Source organism: Centrocercus urophasianus, unplaced genomic scaffold, assembly GCF_019232065.1.
Source record: "Centrocercus urophasianus isolate 14NV4802_14NV808 unplaced genomic scaffold, USGS_Curo_1.0 seq_43, whole genome shotgun sequence".
In the NCBI taxonomy this organism is placed as follows: Eukaryota; Metazoa; Chordata; class Aves; order Galliformes; family Phasianidae; genus Centrocercus; species Centrocercus urophasianus.
The window spans coordinates 3,001,921-3,018,616 of NW_024885011.1; the positions used below are offsets into that span (position 1 = coordinate 3,001,921).

Here is a 16,696-nt window from a genome sequence, read left to right on the forward strand (position 1 = left end):
GTGTGACACCACAGGGACAACGTGCATAGGGGTGGCAGGTCCCAGCTTGCTGCTGTCACCAGCACGATGACAATGCAGGGACAAAGCCATCCCTGTGTTCCAGTGGCTGCTTTCAAGCTCATAAGGAAGGATGCTGCTGGCATAGCACTCTCAAAGGAGCGCCCACAAGGACAGGCACCACAGCCCCTCCATCAAGAGCAGTCAGGCTTGGCTGGTTAAAAACAATAAAATAAGCTCCCAGAAAGGAGCCAACCCACCTGCACACTTGGTGCGGCTGATGAGGGGGGGTCCCGGTTTGCCTGTGCCCCCTTCACCAGGACGTGTCAGCAGGACACTGATCTCATACTCTGTGTCAGGATCCAGGTGCCAGAGTTTGTAGGTCTGCATGTTGACAGCGTGCACCTCTGACCACGGCCCCGAGGTCATGCGGTATTCTATCTCCTTGCGCACGATGGGGCCGTCGCCGATGATGGAGTTGGTGTTGAGCTGGATGATGAGGTAAGTGGAGCCAGCCCGCAGCAGCTGGGGGGGTGCGATGGGTGTTGGAGGCTCTGGAAGAGAGAGGAGAAGCAGCTGGAGCATCTCACCCCATCCCAAAGCTGCAGCATGCATGCCCAGAGGACAAGCAAAACTGATAAGGGAATGACACCGGAGTATTCAACACAAACCAGACATTAATTGTCAGCCCGTGCTGCATGCCACGCATCTCTCTAACAGCCCCTGGAAGCATCAAGGTTCCATATGACCAAATCTGATTATTTGTAGAAGATGCATTGCCTGGCATTCACTAAGGTGCCACAAAGTTTCATCAGAATGAATTCCCTTCAACTGCAAGCAAGAATCAATGAACTAAGGCCAGTGGGAAAGATAGTGTCCCAGTTTTATGTTGAGCCACTGCATGCTGACTTGTTTGCAGCGAGTGAATGCAATCTCAGTGCCCTGACGGAATCAGGAGCGAGAAGGAGCACAGTGCATAGAGATGACAGTGGGCACCCACCTTTCACAATGAGCTCAGCAAAATTGGAGACCCCAGAGCCACGGCTGGACTGGGTGACACAGCGATACAGGTCCTGCTCGCCCTTGGACACCTCGTCCAGCTGGAAGGTGGCCAGGAAGCGCCGGTGACTGATGTGCTTCACGGAGGCAGCGGGGACCACTTCGCCACTCTGCCTCTGCCCAGTGGGGAGAGAAAAGCATGAGGAGGGCTCAGTGTGGCACTCGGAGCCACCAAACGTGGCCCTCGAGGACCAAATCCTTGCCACGCACAGATCTCACCTGCATGAGGAAGCGCTCTGCCTCGGCAGCCTTGCCAGCAGCCACACACTGGAAGGTGGCATTTTGCCCCGCGTTCACCTCCACGTCACCCAGGCGGGAGAAGTGAGGGGCTTTTGCTGTCATAGAACAAAAGAAGTATTAAGGAGACTCTCGTCTGTCTTGTATCTTATGCCCCAAAACTTGCCCAGTTGGAGCCAAGCTCGCAGCTGGCAACTTCCTTCAAGTAAAGGATGGGCTCGAGTCCCACCTGCACATCCCAGCCCTGGATCCCTCCCAAGAAGCCCACAGAGATGCCCCTAGGGTAGGACCTCCATCCCTGCAGAAGCCTGCATTTCACCAAGGCCCTTTGACAACCGAAGCAATGCAGGAGCTGCCGGTGATGGAGGTAAGGCTGCCCAACGAGATGGGACCTCCAGCACCCTGGTGACAACAGGACACTCAGGTGCCACAAGGCTGCACCCGAGCGCTGTCAGTCCCTAGGAGCATCCCAGCCCAGCAGCACCCACCACACAGCAGCAACCCCAGCTTCCACCTGCACTCACAGCACGGATAATTCAAGAGCAGGATGTCATCCAAGCCCAGGTAGCCCCGGCGCTCGCTGGAGATCACCGCCTCGAAGAGGACCTGTGGCACCGAACAGAGGGGTCAGGCGCGGCGGAGCGGTCCCCTAACCCGGGACCGAGCCTTTGGAGCTGGCCCCATCTCCTGAGCAAAGGGATTTTAAGGCACATTTATAGCAGGTGACACGGGGTCTGTAAGGGATGGGGGGATCCGGGGAGGACTCACCTGGTACTCACTGGGCCAGAACAAGCTGACAGCCAGCTCAGCCTGGTGCCACTGGCGGCCGTGGGAGCCTGAGGCATTCCAGACCGCGCTGCCCACCGGGCCCCCCATCACCCGCACGTAGGCACTGAGGGTGCCAGGGCTGTGGCCATCGCGGCTGTACATGAAGTAGCTGAACTGCAGGCAGTGCGTGTCGTTCTCGCTCAGCGCCTGGAAGAGCAGGTGGGCCCGCTGACCGGCGGCGTGCTGCGAGGCGTTCACCATCAGATAGGAGCCTGAGGGAAAGGGAGAGGAGGGAGAGCGTGCAACTGTGCCTGGACTCAGCCCTGGGTTGGGGACACGAAGATGATCAGGGGGCTGCAGCAGCTCCCCTATGAAGACAGGCTGAGGGAGCTGGGCTTGTTCAGCCTGGAGATAACAAGGCTGCAGGGTGACCTCATTGCAGCCTGCAGTACCTAAAGGGAGCCTAAAACAGGAGGGGAATCAACTCTTGGAAAGGGGGATAATAGCAGGACAGGGGGAAATGGTTTGAATTAAGGGAGGGCAGATTGAGGCTGGATGTCAGGGGGAAGTTCTTTGCTATGAGAGCGGTGAGGTGCTGGAACAGCTGCCCAGAGAGGCTGTGATGCCCCGTCCACCCCTGGAGGTGTTCAAGGCTGGGTTGGATGGGGCCCTGGGCAGCCTGGGCTGCTATGAAATGTGGAGGTTGGTGGCCCTGCCTGTGGCAGGGGGTTGGAGCTTCATCATCCTTGAAGCCCCTTCCAATCCTGGCCATTCTGTGATTCTGTGATGAGGGAAGGCTGAGGCAGACTGTCCCCCTGTGACACCAAACCCCACTGCACGTGCCTCCAAGCCCTTAATGGCTTCAATGCAGACCCTGCAGCTTCCCATTAATGCCCACAGCTCCAGCGGTGAGCCCCCACCCTGACCCGACCTATTTAATTCTCATTTCCTTCGTATCATTGAGCACGCAGTTGTTGCTGATTTTAAACTGTGCTCAGCAGGCTTTCGTAGGGATAAAAGTGCCTACCAGCATAATGGGCCCACTGGGATGCCCACATCCTGCTGTCCCCATCCCCAGAGCCTTCGGTCCCCCACCAGCAGGCACTGCTGCAACCCAAAGCCACCAGCGGTGCCGATGCTCATCCATAAGGACTGAACACCCAAAGGGGACCCAAAATGCATCACCCACCCTGTAGGCTGCACAGCAAAACCCTGCCATGGAGGAGCAGAGTCCTGCAGCCATTGGGGTCCCACGGCCAGCTCTGCCTCTAACCCACTCCAGCAAAGACAAAATCATTCATATTCCATCCATTTTAATAACTGCACATGCTGTAACTAACAAAGCCAGGCCATTTATCCAAGTCAACCATTGTTTTCCTGACAGCAGCCCCTTAATAATTAATAGTTCTCATCGCTGTTTAATTTACATGAATCCACGCACTGTCCTCCCACCAAGCAGCTCTTGGGCACCCAGTGAGCCTAGCAAAGGCACGGGGACGTCCATGTGCCTGGGAGCTGCACTCATGGCTGCTCCCACCTGCACCTGGGGAAAGGCAGCGCTGCACCACAGCACCTCCTCCATTGCATCCCTAGGGATGGGAACCAGTGAACAAAAGGGGAAAGAAATGAAATCACCAAAAAAAAAAAAAACAAAAAACCTAAAATTTGGGCTGTATCCACAGGTCTGCATTGCCACTCCGCATCTGAGCCCTTCCAGGCAGACGTTCAGGGTGAAATAAACTTATTTTCCTCAGATAACACAGCTGTATTTCACAGAGAGAGAGGAAGCCAGCGTGTGGCTATTCCTTCTGTAGCTGTCATGGTGCTTTTTGTTTTTTTTCTTTTCCTTTTTCTCCCATCAAAATTATTGCCAAAATCCCACACCAACCCACGGGACGCCTCTGAAAGCAACTTCAGCCCACCTGACCTTTCAGGCTCCCATCAGGACACGGTGCCCTTCCTCCTGCCCACAAATAAAACCAGAGGATGTGAGAAATAAGGAGGCTGAGACTAAAATTAGACCCCCAAGGAGTTATTTGAACGACTGAGCTGTGTCTGATGGGACTGCTGCTGCAGCATCATGGCCAAACGCGGAGCCCTGGCTGGCAGCTCCTCCTTGCTCTGGCAATAGGCTGGATGGGTGCAACATCCCTCAGGCTTTCTTGCAGGTATTTTTCCAAATTTCGGCATGTTTCTGGCTGTTTTTCAATACAGCCCATTTCTCAAGGCAGCACAGCCCCATCTGGGTGCCCCCAGGAGCAGCAGTGGGGCAATGCCAGCACGCAGGGACTGCAGCACTCGGTCCCAGTGCACCGTGCAGCCCCACAGGGCTTGCAATTAAACATTATCCTAATTGCTTCAAGCAGAGCCAGAACCCAGGAGGCAGAGAGGCTGCATCCCTGCCCTGCAGCATCCCAGAGCCACGGGGCCGGGCAGCCAGAGTGCAGTGCTGTACCACAGCTGTGTTTTCTGAGCCCTGTCCATACGCTGGCAGTACAGCAAAACCCACTCCAAAAAGCACAATGGGAATTATTCCCAAGCCTCACATGAAACGGGCATCTTCAGCAGTCACAGGAAGGGGACACGACCCACCAGGATGCCTGCAGCCCCCCAGGAAACCTTTCCTCCCCAGCAGCACTGAGTCCATTAGAGCAGAGAGTTTGATCGATGCTGTGCTTCGTTTGGTAAATCCTTTCTCTGCTGTTCAATCCAATGTAAGGTCAGCTTTAATTGACACACCAGCCCTGCGGGCTGTCACCTCGCCTTGTCACCAGGAGTAATGAGCCATCCCCTCCAGGACAGGCAGCCCCTCTGCCTGGGAGGACACGGGCAATGTAATTTAATTCAGTTTTCAGGTGCGTTTCCAGGGAGAAGCCCAACTGCTCTGCAGAGACGCAGAAGAGTCTTAAAAGCGCTAAATAACATCTCGAATGAAAACAGAAATAAGTTTCTGGCTGTGTTCCCAATGGGAAAAACAGCACATCGGTAGGTTAAAGTTGTCAGCAAGGAGAATCTGAGGTCTGAGCTGCAAAATCCACTCTGCTTCTGAAGTCTGTGTATGGCAAGCCCTGGACCTGTCCCTGCAGTCCTTCTGCAAGGTCTCCAGCCTTGCTTCCCCATCTGAGGACATGAACCCTCCCTCAGATCCCAACCAGGTGCTTTGGGAGCACCAGCAGCAGTCCAGCCCTTCTCCCCCCCCCCCCCCCCAACTTCACATCTCATTCAGTTTTTATCCCAGGAAACCACAAAGAGGGGATAAAAATGGAAAGCTACAAAGAGGCAGCAAAGCAGCACACGAGGTGAGCAGCAGCACCCAGCTCCTGCCCTGAGCATCTCCCCAGAGAGCCCCAGCACCAACCCCACCATCACATGGGGGCTCAGAGGTGCCACATCTGGGAGCCAAAATCAAGGCCAGTTTTCTGAGCCCCAGTGCTCAGCGTGTGATTTATAGAAGAGACAAGCAGGGAAGCAGCTGCTCCACAGAGGGATCTTTTTAGTATCACTGAGTTTGGAAGGAAAACTTTTCAATGCTTTGCAATGCAAACCTAGCAAAAGAAGCTGTTCACGAAGCAGTGCTCCGTCCTGCACCTGCTCCATCCAACAGATCCCAACATCACTCCAGCAATCCCAGCCCATCTTCAGCCCAAGTGTGGCTGCAGCCCAGAAACAAGCTGAAAAAGCAAAACTGCAACGTGGGAGAGCCCCATCCGTCTTCTTTATGGGAAAGAGGGAGACGAGTCAAGATGGAAAGAGAGGGAAAAACAAACACAGCAAGAAAACAAAAAGAAAGAGGGGAAAAAAAGGTAGAGGCGGGTGGCCTGCAGCCAGCATCCGCTCCAATAAATCCTGTGCTCTTGAAGCTGGCTGATCTCCAAGAAAAACTCATTTTAATCCAAGACCACGAGACTCCTTTGTGAAGTGCTCCCCGGAGGGATCCTGGAGCTGTGCAATGATGTTTCTGCTGGTGGGGCACCTTGGGGAGCCCCCTGGAAGGAGCTGAGCACCCTGCAAGTGCCACCCACCCACTGCTCGCTGACCCGTGCTGGGGCTGGGACCCCCTCACTGCACATCCATGGGCTGCACCATGCCATGCTGCAGGCTCCAGCCACCTGCAAGCCCCCTGGCTTCAAACTGGTATGCTTCGTTGCTGCTTTTAAATTGCAGCTGAAAACTGAGCAGAAACTCCAATTACAGGTTTGAGGCTCTGACATCAACCCCCAGCATCCCCTCCCCAGCTCCGCTTCCCGCTTCACTGCCCCCAGGTCAAAGCCCCATCAAGGAACAAATTAGGTTAGCTCAGTTTAAAGCAATTATCTCCATTATCTGTAATTATTCCTGTGGCAGAAGACTGCTTTGGGTGCCCAGGATGTGCCAATCCCCCTTTACCCCCAAATGTCACCCAGGGCACTGCCCAGGGAGGGGGCTTACAGCAGTCCCCCCATCCCAGCCATCAGAGCAAGGATCCAGACCCACAAAGTAACAACGAGCGGCTTGAAAGTGATGTGAAAAAGACAAAAGAGAAGAGAAAAATCTCCCTCTGCATTTTTTTCTCTCACAGCTCCTGAGACGTCAGGGCTGCCTGCAGCTCACAGCCACGAGCATCTGCCCATATCACAAGAGCCAGAAGCACACTGCTCCCTTTCCCATGACTCCTGGAGATGGGGATTTCTCACTAGCCATCAAATACAGCAGAAAGAGCAGAGGTGCCTTTAAGGAGGGATTTTGGGTACCATCCTTGCACTGCTGCAAGGAAAGTCCAGACTGGGGGCACGCCTCCCTGCAGCACAGCCTCAAGTCCTGTGTCCCCAAACTGTGACATCCCCAGGGCCACATTAAGGACCAACACAGCTCATCACACCTTGCCGTGGGGCACAGCAGCATCCCACCGACCACGAGATGGAGGGTGAATCAAGTCAACCCAGGGCCAATTCCCATCCCAGGCATGTGACCAGCTGTGGGTTTGGGGTTGGGACTCACCGTGGGGCAGGTCGGCCGTCAGGTGTGGCATCATGTAGCTGCGGACCAACTCCCACCCGAAGTCATCATCCTCACCCTGGCTGTACTCACACTGGTTCAGATCGTCGTCCTCCTCGAAGGTGCAGCCCGCTGCGGACAGACAGACACACAAATCAGCCCCGGAAAGCAGCTGCTCTGTCCCCAGAAGCCCAGCTGGGATGGATGCTGTCGCACCCTACACAATATTGAGGTGCACCCAGCCATCCCCCCACTCCCAGCTCCCACTCCTGCAAGCGCAGGAGCAAAGCTGCCCCGTGCCTCTCCCCCTCCACTGCCATGCAGTGAGATGAGCTGCCAGGCCTCGGCCCCAGGGAGGTCGCAGCTGACTCAATGACCTCAGAGGTCTTTTCAACTTAAACGAATCCATGATCCGACTCGAGCTGCAGATCTGCACACTGCTGCCACAACAGTGCCAAGCCTCAGACAAGACTTCCAGCAGCAACAACAGCAACTGCACTGCTGGACTCCGAGCTGCAGGCTGTCACCTCTGAGCACCTTCAGTTGTTTCTTTCCCTTTGCAAAGAGCAAAGCTGAAAGCTGCACCAAAGCATTTGTGGTCTGTAGGGCTCCAAATCCATCCCTTCTCCACCCTTCCATCCATCCATCCATCCATCCATCCATCCATCCATCCATCCATCCACCCATCCATCCTCCCCCAGGAAAATGAGATCTGGGGAGCTGTTGCAGGCTGCCTCATTAACACTGCCCCAATGTTTTACTAAAATCACTGATTACAAGGAAAGGCCTCCAGGGGGGAATTAAGCCCCTGGGCTGGTGAGGGCAAGCACGTTAGGAAAGCCGTGAGCAAACAGGAGGAGAAAGGCAAATGTCCCCTAATGGGTCAGTGGGAAAGCAGAACACAGGTCAGGGTGACACTTGTGGGTTTTTTGTATTTTAATCCCAAATTAAACCTCCCAGTGCTGGGTTATGTGGGCTTGAAGGGCAGGGACCTCACAGATCTCCAAAGAGCACCAAAACAGCCAGCTTACCAAACCCACTACTGCAAGACATGCACAAAATCATTCTTCCCAACACTTAAGATATATGAGAACAGAATTGAGCTTTTCTCTCCCTTTACACTCAGTGTTTAAAGCACTGGGGAGCACTCCAGCCTCAGCATCGAGCTTTCTTTCCTCCCCAGAACAACAAGAATGGGAAACTTCTTTTAGAAGGACTAAAAGCAAATCTTCTCCCATTCAGAGCACCAAGGAACGGAGCCTGCCTGCTTTCTCAGAGCCTCTCACTAAAAGGATCATTTGTGCTGTGCCAGCGGTGCGTGGCAGTGCTGTGTGTGGATGCACTCCCAGCTCCTTCCCATCGCAGCATCTCCGGATCTGACAGCACCCACCACCTGGCTCAGCTCCCCAATGGGAAGGAGAAGTGATCAATTTTTCCCTCGAAGGAAAGGAAAAAAGTGCAAAAGTGTTGGAAATTTCTAAGTGATTTTGGTGGAGAAAAAAAAAACAAGAGCACATTTTCCATCTGAAGTCTGTTGAGTGGGTATTTGGAAAGGGAGAAATTTGTTTGTGGGGATGATTTATTCCATCCCAGAGAGCCACAGGGCTCTGGGAGGCACGTGGAGCTGGCTGAGCCTTGTGTCCCAATGAAGGATCCCCCATCTCTGCTCCCACAGAGCATCCTCACCGCTCTGCCTGCACAGCCCCTTCTCCACACTGCATGGCATCACCTGAGCTCCCAGACCCCCACATCCCAGTGGCCAACCCAGTGTCCTCCTGCAGCTGTGAAAGCAAGGTACAGACAGAGTCAGATACCTTCACGCCACTCCCCAAAAACTGAGGGTTTATCAACATGCCCTGTGGATGTTCCATCCCTGGAGGTGTTCAAGGCCAGGTTGGATGGGGCCCTGGGCAGCCTGGTCTGGTATTGAATGTGGAGGTTGGTGGCTCTGCCTGTGGCAGGAAGGTTGGAGATTCGTGATCCTTGAGGTCCCTTCCAACCCAGGCCATTCTGTGATTCATGCTTGCAAGCAAGGCAAGGCTTCCCTGCAACCTAAAATCCCCACCTGCAAGCACCAGGATGGCTTTTATCCACCCAAAGGATGCTGGCAGCAGCTCGTGCTCCACAGGAGCTGCTCAGGGTCCCAGATGCTTCCTAAAAACTTACAAACGGAAACACAGAGCCCCCGCAGCAGCCCCTGCCTTGGTTCAGTGCCAGGGAAGGAGCAGCTCCAAGAGCTGGAGGAGGTGAGAAGCAAGCAGCAAGAGCAGATTAAAATATCAGCGTGGGCACGACTGCCTGGTGCCAACAGCTCTGAGCATCCCAGATGATGCTGGAGCAGCCCAAATTAGCTGACAGCCCCCGAAACCCAGGGGATGGAGAGGGAAGAGACGACAGATCCATGCAGAGGAAGGAGGGAAAGAGAACACGGAGCAGCAGGCATGCCTGCCCACCTCTTCCATGCATGGAGGCGGTGCTCCTCTCGCCTTGATGTTAATTATGTCCTTTGCTGCTTAACACTGTGGGACACGCTCCAGGGGTTTCTCCTTGTTGTTATGGAGCATCCCAGGGATGTGTGGATGGGGACCCAACACGGCGCCCCATAGCAATGCTGCATCGACCTCAAAGAGAGGCTTTAGAAACAGGGCTGTGCCCCAAATGCAGGCTGCCCCAAGCTCTGGTTAATGCAATAGCCAACATCTCTCCCCTGTACACCTGGGTAAGATGGTCTCGGTTCTGCCCTTAGATGCAAGGCAATGACACTGTGAGTCTGGAACCCCCCTACACCCCCATGGCCCTCTGCCAGCCCAAGCTGGCACCGGGTTCCCTCCAGCCACAGCAGCGATGGGACACGCAGCAGGATGGGGCAGCAGAGTAGCAGGGACACCCAGGAGCACACAGGGATGCTGCACATTCCCTGGCCACAAGCACACAGCGCTGCACAGCTCCCAGCCCAACAGCAGCACCCGGCTGTGCTGTTTCCAGGCTCTGCTGGAAGGAAGCTCCCACGTGCAAGCAGCAGACGCGGGGGATTGGGAACTGCAACCTGCAAGCTCACTCTGCTCCCTGCAGCAGCTCAGCCCATGCGCTGCAGCATCCCTCCTCCCGACCCCACTGGTGCACAACGCCCCACACTGCAGCACCTCTGCTCCAATGCTGCCCCAGCCCCAAATCCCCCCCAGCTGGAATCTCTGCAGCTTAAAAGCCCCTTGAGTTCAGCGAAAGGGAGATGAGCACTTGGGACACGAACACAACAGCCACACGTGCATCACACGCATCAGATTTTGCCACAATCCCAATCCCCGCTTCTCTTCATCGCCCATTTTGGCAAAATAGAAATGTCTTAAAAAGAAAAAGAAAAAAAGGACTCATTTCCTGGACCCGATCAAAGCTGGTTAGAAGGATATGGAAAGCAGCGACATTAAGATTCTTGCCAGTAGTTTGTTTTGCTTCTCCAAATCATTTTAAATATTGCGTTTAATAGAAAAATAATTTGCTCAGCTGTAAGGAACGTCAATTTGCAACTTGAAGCCTTGTACATTAGCCAAAGAAGCTAATGTGTAAACATTAGCAGCTCCAACAACGCATGGGGCTTAGCCAATGCAATTCCAGGGAGAGAATAGCCAGATATTAAGACAGAGGATTTGCATAATAAGTCACTTACGCCTGATAACCCCAGTGCCTGGCACAGGGCTGGGAGAACAACATCCATCCACCAGCAGCTGCAGACGTCACCCATCTGGGGTGCTGCAGACCCTCCTGATGGCTCCCACCTGCAAAGCCCTCACTGCTGGGACCCAAAACGGTGCTGAGGTGCTGCAGCACTCCCAGGTCCCATAGGAAATAGGGCAGGAATGCAATGTAGTGCAGGGAGAAGGCAACGTGTATGGGGCTGGTTTGTGGGCTGATGAGCTGCAATACGGGCACTGCCATAACGAACCATCACTTAATGAACAAAGTCAGGGCTGCCTCTTCTGCACTAAAGGAAGAAAAACAAAGGCAGGCTTTTGGAAACCCACGGTCCTGGAGTTATCGATTGCTCACAGTGCAATTAAGCCTCAGGGCTGACAGCTCTGCTCCTCCTGCACTTTGGGGGGGGGTGAGAAGGGGGGGAAATGGCTAAAAAAAACAGGTGATCTGGCCTTTCCTGCCCCCCGTTACCAATGGATGCCTGCAGGGAGGGCTCCCAGCTCCATGTGCATCCTGACAGCCACGCAGAGCAGGAGCAGTCCCACTGCAAAGCACAGGCTGGCAGCTCCAGGTGTTGCTGTGATCACACTGTAAATCCGGAGCCACCAGAGCCCTCCGCTGCCTTTCCCAACAGCTTATTTATTGCTTTTAATACCTCCCTCCTTTTGCTCGCAGCGCTGTCTACAGAGCCGGGTTTGCTCTGCAAATGGTCCGTGTCATTTGTCAAAGAACTGAATTCCTCTTTTCTCCTGAACACGCAGGGGCTCTGGGAAGGGCTGTGTGTGCCAAGCAGTCTGCGCAGCGCCCTGCTCTGCTCCCAAATGCACAGCAGCCAGTTGCTCAAATACAGCAGGGACTCAGCAACACTTGCCAAGATCGAGCCTTGCACAGAGCCCCAGCTCTGACCCAAGCCCTGCATTTTGCTGCAGGCAGGCAGACGAGAGGCAGAACTGAGCCACAGCAGCGCTGGGTGCATCCTGGCCATCACACAGCTTCGCCCTTCTCCTTTCTCTTCAATCTGTTGCAGCTTCTGCCACGCAGAGGATTGGCCACGTAGGGACCTCATCAAGGCTGGGGATGCAGACACCGGGCAGCAGAAGTGGATTCACCCAGTGAGTGATGCTCATAAAACCAGAAATTCTCCAGCACTGAGATGTGCTGCTTCACTTTGAGATTGTTAAACACAGGAGCGAAGCGGGACTGCTGTCAGCTGGGAAACAAAATCAATGGAATGTTATCACACAGCAAGGGGAAGCAGAAGGCGGCTGTTAGGCTGAAAATAAGACCCCAAAGAAGTGAACAGCACAGGGAGAGCTCTTGGGAAAAGCCCCTTCTGTCCCTGCACAGGAGCATAGGGATCAGTGGCCCTGCAACCCAATCCGCCTGGCTGCAACTGGGTGAACTAAACCTGGGCATTATGCAGAGAGCATTCATTCAGGGCCACTGAGGGATCTCTGCTTGCTGCTGATGGGTGCAGCCCTACATGGCACCCAGTGGACCAACCCAGGACATGGCAAATGCTTCACATTTGGTGCTGAGCCCCTCAGGCACCACCACTTACGCATCTCATTTTGTGCCAAGCAAAGTCTTTGGAGGTTCTCAGCGAGCCAAAAGCTCTGCCGGAGCCACATAAAGGCCCATGAGGAATATGGGATACCCTATGACCACAGACACCAGCCCTATACAGATGGCTGTATCCCAGAGCATCCCCAACTGTGCAGTCCCAGGGCACTTCCAGATCCACCCAAGCAAGGAAACTCTGCTTGTCTGCAATCCGTTCATCCACCATGTGATGCTCCACCTCCTTCAGTGCATGGGGCTCCAGCAGCAACAGGAAGACCCCAGGCAGCCCCCAAAGGCCCCTCACTGGGAAGCAGCAGCTGAGTCTCAGCATTCCATCCCTGCAGTGCCATCATCCCTGTGATGCCATCACCCCCACGGTGCCCCAGCTGCAGCGATGGGATGCGGGCAGGCAAAGCACTGGGCTGGAGCAGTTCGTGCTCCCATCTGTACTGATTGGGATCACTGCAGTGGATGGCTGTGGCACAGGGACACACGTGAGGCTCAGGCAGCCCGGGGGCTCCGTGCCATTGCTTCTGTCAAACCAGCAGCACTGCAGGGACAGCAGCCTTGTTACCACGATCAGGTCACCACAGTCCCCTCGTGCTGTCGAGGCTCAAACAGCAGCTCAAGCCACTGCCCTCATTAAGTTAATGATGTCCCACCAGAGCTCACACACACAGAGGGGCCCGGGCAATCAGCTCAGCTTGCTGGGGTCTCCCAGCCCAAAGGGTGAAGCTTGCACTGCCGCAGCCACCCCACGACAGGCAATTCCCTGCTCTTTTTCAAGCTACATCACAAAGCGCAGATTCAGAGCATCGCTCCGGCCTCAACATTTACACCCTCCATCTACAGCACCGCACTGCTCCGTGCTGCTCTGGGCTCCACGCCGGTTCCCCACGCACCGGGACTTCGCTGCTGCAGCGGCCGCTGTCCCCGCTCCCTCTGGCGGCCGCGCACGGCGCAGCGCCCGGAGCGCCGGGGATGTCCGCAGTTCAGCTTTGGGATCCGATGTCCGCTCCTCAGCTTTAGGATCGGGCAGCTGGGGAACGGCTCGGAAACACGCAGCCATCGAGCTTTGCTGGGAATTAAAACCCGACGTCCCTGCGCTCGTTCCAGGACTTGAGAGAAGCCGGGTTGCTGTTAGGAACGGGGCAAAGCCAAAGAGCAGTCGGTGCTCAGCACCCCACGGTGCACAGCAGGAACGGTGCGGGGAGCTGCCAGCATCCAGCGGGTCTGTGCGCCTCCAACACCAGCCCCGTGGGTGAGAACGGGGCTGAGCTTTACAGCAGTGTTGGACTTTGGATCCGTGCACCAGGAAACAGCTCTGCAAACACCAGCGCCCTTGGAGCAACAACGGGGAAGGGCCTCTGGTGACTGCCAGCCCTCACCCTCCTCCTCCTGCCCACAGCCGCCCTTCGGCCCCGTGTCCCCAGGATGCCCCGCAGCTGCACCAATGCCCAGCACCTCCATGACCCTCATCTGGATGCGTCCCAGCACTGAAACCAACAGCAGCTCTGCCAGGCAGCGGCGGAGCGGAGCTCCAAGAGGCCATCTGCAGCGGAAAGAGAGTCTGTCTCCAGGATGGGTTTATTTGAAGGCTGCCAAGAAGGAGGAGATCAGCCCCGGGGGGGGGGGGGAAGCGTTGGGAATCCTCCTCACCCTGGAGAGAAGAGCCTCAGGTTCCCCACTATCACTGCTTTGGGACTGGGCGAGTGCCACAGCATGGGGCAAATGCTCCAGGGGACGATGCTGCAGGGACAGAAACGGTGCTCAGGGGCAGCTGCAGAGCAAAGCCTCCAGCTGCCTTTGGGAGAGGAGGAGGAGAAGGGTTGAGAATGTGACATTTAATCACACAGCAACGAAAGGTTCCCAGACACGTCTAATAAGACAATTATAGTGCATGTTAATAATAGATTATTAAAAAGCTTATTTATGGAGGTTTAAGCAGGCAGATGGCGGGGCTGTGTTGATAAGGCTCTCCCCAGCCCTGCTCCGAGCATGCGGAAGGGATTTACCTGCTCCTGCTGCTTAACCCCTTCGTGGCTACCAGCAGCAAGGCTGCAAACAGCTGGGAGGGGACCTTTAAGGGGTGCCACTAGCAGGCAGAGGGAGCAGAGCCCAGGGGGGAGTGGTTCTCAAGGGCTCTGGGAACTGTGCTGAAAAATGGCTGTGAGCAAAGCAAGCTCCTTCCTGGTGCTAAATAGGGGAAAACATTCAATTTGGAGGAAAAACACTGTCCCCATGGGATGGCAGTGGGGGGGGCTGCTGCTGCCCAGGCAAGGATCAGAACCTCTGATTTCCAGGGCTTGGATCCTGCTGGCTACGAGCAGGGAATGCTCCTCAGGAAGCTGAGATTTGGAAGGTTTGCCTTAGTTTGGATAAGGGAAAAAATGCTCAGCGCGGGCCAGGAGGTGACTCACCAGGACGGGGGGCAGGTCCAGCACTGCCTGCAGCCCAGGAAAACAACCAGGGAGAGCAGCACCGGAGCAAAAGCAAAGCACACACAGAGGGGACTGAAATAAGAGCACCGAGCTCTGACATCCCCCAGCTCTGCTTCACCTCCACAGGCAGCAAAACCCTCCGTGCCCCAGTGCTGCTGGGGAGAGGGGAATATGGAGAGATGGAAACAGGGGGTATGGGAGGAGGGTGCTGCATTCCAAGGACAGCATTGTGAGCTTTTGGGGACCCTGCGAGGGGTCTGCATCATGACCTGCCACTGCAGCACCAAGCAAGGCATAAAAAGCAAAGAAACGCAGATGGAACAGCAGCCAAGGGAAAGATTCCTCACAGCGTAACAAGAAAAGGCAGGAGGGCAAAAAATAAACGCATCCCAGCTGCCAGCAGCACAGCCCCGACCCAGGCCAGCCCCCGGGGTCCCGACCCAGAGCAGGGATGCGAAGCTCCATCACCTCCATTATCTCGTGATGAGGACGCGGCCGTTACAGAGCGACGCGGCCGCATTTGTTCCGCTCCCCGACCCCAAACCCGACAAAGGGAACGCGGCCGCTTCCATTCACTCGGCGCAGACAATGCGGGGTCAGAGGAGAGGCCAAACCAATCCCCCCTCTCCCCCCCCCCCAGCCCAGCCCACCCCAATGCCACTGTCCTGAGGCCGCCGCGAAGCCCCACACTCCGGGAGTGTGGGAACCTCTCCTAAAGGAATGATCCAAAGCCAAATATTTTAATGCCGTTGAGTGCTCGGGATGCTGCTGGAAGAGCCTCCAGTAGGGACGAGCAGCGCATCCCCCGGAGCACCTCCGAATCGAAGCCTTGAAGAGGTGGAAATGAGCAGCTCGGCACCCTCTACAGCCCCACACACCAAGGAGCCGAGCAGCAGGTGCCCGCTGCCCTGCAGCACCTGACAGCAAGGCGATGCGCCCCCGGAGCCCCCGTTGCGAGCAGCGCAATGCCGACAGCTCAGCCACGGCGTGATCGGAACGAACCGCTGAAGTTCGTGCGCTCCGGAGAGGAGAGCGGAGCATCCCGATGGCACAGGGTGCGCGTCCCAGAGTGGAGGAGACGCTGAGATTAACGATGGGATGGATGGAATAACGGCCCCATATGGGATGGGGGGAGGCACACAGAGCCCCGCGCGTTACGGACCCGAACCGCAGCATCCTCGGTCCGTCGGAAGGGCACCGCGTGGGGCAGCGGGGCTGAGCCCGAATTCGGTTGGGGCGGCACCTCCAGCCCCAAACCCTGCTAAAAACGGGGGAAAACACAACGACCCCCCAAACCACCCAGAGCGCAGCGCTTCAGACACGAATCGCCTCCACGGCGAGCCGCCACCGGAGCGCGGAACCCCCCGGAGCTGCGGGCACAGCCCCATCCCGAGTGGAGCAGCGCAGCTCCGTGCCTCAGTTTCCCCGCAGAGCCGCTCAGCCCCGCACCACACGCGGTCACAGCGAACGAACACCGCAGAACGCCGCGACGCAGCCAGACCCGGAACGGTTCCCCGTCCCCGCCCCGTGCCTCAGTTTCCCCGTACTACCCAAAAACCCACCGCCCTCCCCAAACTCCAAGCGAGGGGTAACCACGCACCGGACCCCCACCCACCCCGCACCGACCGCTCACCGGAGGGCGTCTCGGTGTCCAACGCGCAAACCCGCAAAGCGAGGGCGAGCAGCAGCGCCCGGGCGCTGCGCATGGTGCGAAGGCGGCGGCGGGGCGGAGGGGCCGGGGGCGGCCGCCGACACCACCGCCACCGCCGCCTCCTGCGGGCCCCCCGGATCCGGCGCAGCGGGGCCCGCGCGTCCGCCCCGCTCCTCAAATAGCGGCGGCCCCGCGCCGCCGTGACGTCAGCGCCGCCGGCCCCGCCGCCTCCACCGCCGCCACCGCCGCGGGCAGCGAGAGAGGGCGGGGAGAGGGCGGGGAGAGGGCGCCCCCTGGCGGCCGTACGGCGAGTAGG

The 16,696-nt window shown here is 56.5% G+C and overlaps 1 protein-coding gene across 4 annotated transcripts in view; it reads right to left on the minus strand.

The window, feature by feature from the left end:
* PTPRU (protein tyrosine phosphatase receptor type U) overlaps nucleotides 1-16,435 on the minus strand; it is a 46,019-nt gene extending 29,584 nt beyond the window's left edge. The window contains exons 1-7 of one of the 4 annotated variants that reach the window (XM_042833873.1): nucleotides 16,363-16,435; nucleotides 7,039-7,167; nucleotides 2,062-2,333; nucleotides 1,818-1,899; nucleotides 1,276-1,391; nucleotides 998-1,172; nucleotides 258-551 (exon numbers count right to left, since the gene is read on the minus strand). In XM_042833873.1, coding sequence (XP_042689807.1) covers nucleotides 258-551; nucleotides 998-1,172; nucleotides 1,276-1,391; nucleotides 1,818-1,899; nucleotides 2,062-2,333; nucleotides 7,039-7,167; nucleotides 16,363-16,435 — 1,141 coding nt within the window. Of the gene's footprint in view, nucleotides 1-257; nucleotides 552-997; nucleotides 1,173-1,275; nucleotides 1,392-1,817; nucleotides 1,900-2,061; nucleotides 2,334-7,038; nucleotides 7,168-9,488; nucleotides 9,517-13,190; nucleotides 13,254-15,197; nucleotides 15,218-16,362 lie in introns of those variants that run through there. The other 3 variants (XM_042833876.1, XM_042833875.1, XM_042833874.1) reach the window with 3 other exon arrangements.
* Nucleotides 16,436-16,696: the final 261 nt, after the last annotated feature.